This window comes from Galeopterus variegatus, unplaced genomic scaffold, assembly GCF_000696425.1.
Source record: "Galeopterus variegatus unplaced genomic scaffold, G_variegatus-3.0.2 Scaffold9693, whole genome shotgun sequence".
NCBI classification, from domain to species: Eukaryota; Metazoa; Chordata; class Mammalia; order Dermoptera; family Cynocephalidae; genus Galeopterus; species Galeopterus variegatus.
The window spans coordinates 16,586-18,351 of record NW_007735804.1 but is presented as its reverse complement, the minus strand read 5'-3'; the positions used below and the strand labels follow the sequence as shown (position 1 = coordinate 18,351).

At 36.2% G+C, this 1,766-nt stretch overlaps 1 protein-coding gene across 1 annotated transcript in view; it reads right to left on the bottom strand.

The window, feature by feature from the left end:
- Positions 1-1,766, bottom strand: part of LOC103609504 (zinc finger protein OZF-like) — a 32,082-nt gene that overhangs the window by 25,736 nt on the left and 4,580 nt on the right. Inside the window, 1 exon segment of the mRNA XM_008593813.1 lies at positions 822-880. Coding sequence (XP_008592035.1) covers positions 822-880 — 59 coding nt within the window.

Here is a 1,766-nt window from a genome sequence, read left to right as displayed (position 1 = left end):
GTGCGCCACCGGGCCGGCCCTAGATGAAGCACTTTGATAAGCTATGTTATAAAGAAGAAAGCAGAAAAATTCAGGATCAAAAAGAAAAAACCATCAGTGAAGTCATGAGAGAAACTAATAAACTAACACAGAGGAATCTCCAGGAGCATATCATGAACAGTAATTCAAAATTTAGCAGAACACTCAAGTTAGAAAAAGACCAGAGAATAGTCATTGGATTTGACTATAAATTAGTGTATAATTCTAGGTTTTACTTATGAATCTAGTACAGTCTTCCAAAGCCATCTGGAACTAGATTTATCTTAGAAAGTTTATAAAAAGCTTACTAAGCAACTTGTGTCTTAAAACTATGTAACGATTTCCACTGCCGAAAGTGAGAAATGTTGATTTTCAGGTCAGCAGTGAAAAACTTTCTAACAGTGATGGTGTTGCAGAATTTGGTGCCACCAAGTCTTCATATCCCAGGAGAATATGGCAGATTCTCTTCTCATTCCAATCTTGCAGAATTTGGTGCCACCAAGTCTTCATATCCCAGGAGAATATGGCAGATTCTCTTCTCAGGTTCCATTCCAATCACGTAAACAAGGTGTCTGCCTTTTTTCAATGACATTGAAAAGACCAGAGACAAATTTTAATTCAACTTAGATGACTCTGAGGTCTTACAAATAGCTCTATCTACGTGCCAACTTTATCTTATGTATGTAGATTTCTTTCTAGTTGAGTTTTATTCATTTGTACTTTTCAATTTTAATTTTTGCATTCCATAAAGCTCACAGAATACAATAAAAAAAGAGTGAGTAATAAATAACCAAAAAACTCACCAGAGAGTTATTCACCTTTTGTTGCTCTTGTAAACCCATAGTGCACTGTGGCAGCATAGCTGGGAGAAAAGAGATTGGAGTGGATTAAGGAGAGAACTGTTGTGGTTTTGCTGTAGATACTCCCTCCCAAAACTCTCTACTTATTAGCTTAAAAAGGCAAACAAAAAGACTCCTATGAGAGAACAGTCCTTCATGCCTCAATAAGGGAAACAAGGACACCATAAAAGATGCATCTACAAGTATGTTAATAGCTACACATTACACACACTGTTTATTTTTGGGTTAATGAAAACATGTATAACCTACTGACAGCAATAATCAATATTACCTAAACATATAATTTAACTTAAACCAAAGAAAAACACATTGTGACATCTCTAAAATTAGTGTTATAGAAATAGTTTGGATATATTAACTGTGACCCTATTAATATGTTAAATTCACACGACTCCAAAAAACTTCTTCCATTAAAACACATCTTCCTTTTATGCACCTAAATATCTGGATAGTGTGCATCTTACAACCCAACACATTTTGCTGATTATATAGGTAAACAAAATACACATAATGTATATTTCTTCTGGTACATCGATTTCCCTGTACACAATCCCTCATGTAGCATGCTCTGACAATAAACTAGTCTTTTTCATGTGACCAGCTTTGGACAGTGGCACATTAGAAACTGTCATGCAAACATAGGTTTGTAAAGTACTGCCCATTGGTGTTTCCCTCTTAAACACACTCATACTGTGAAGAAGCCTGGGGAGACACAGGCCCCAGCCAAGGGTCAGTGCAAACCATGTGAGTGAAGCCATCTTTAACCACAGACTCAGTCAAGCTACCAGGTGATTAAATCCATATTTGTAATCAAGGGAACAATAGAATGAGTACTGCCTAGCTAAATGCACCCCAAGATGTGGATCCACAGAACTTCAAAAAAAAAAA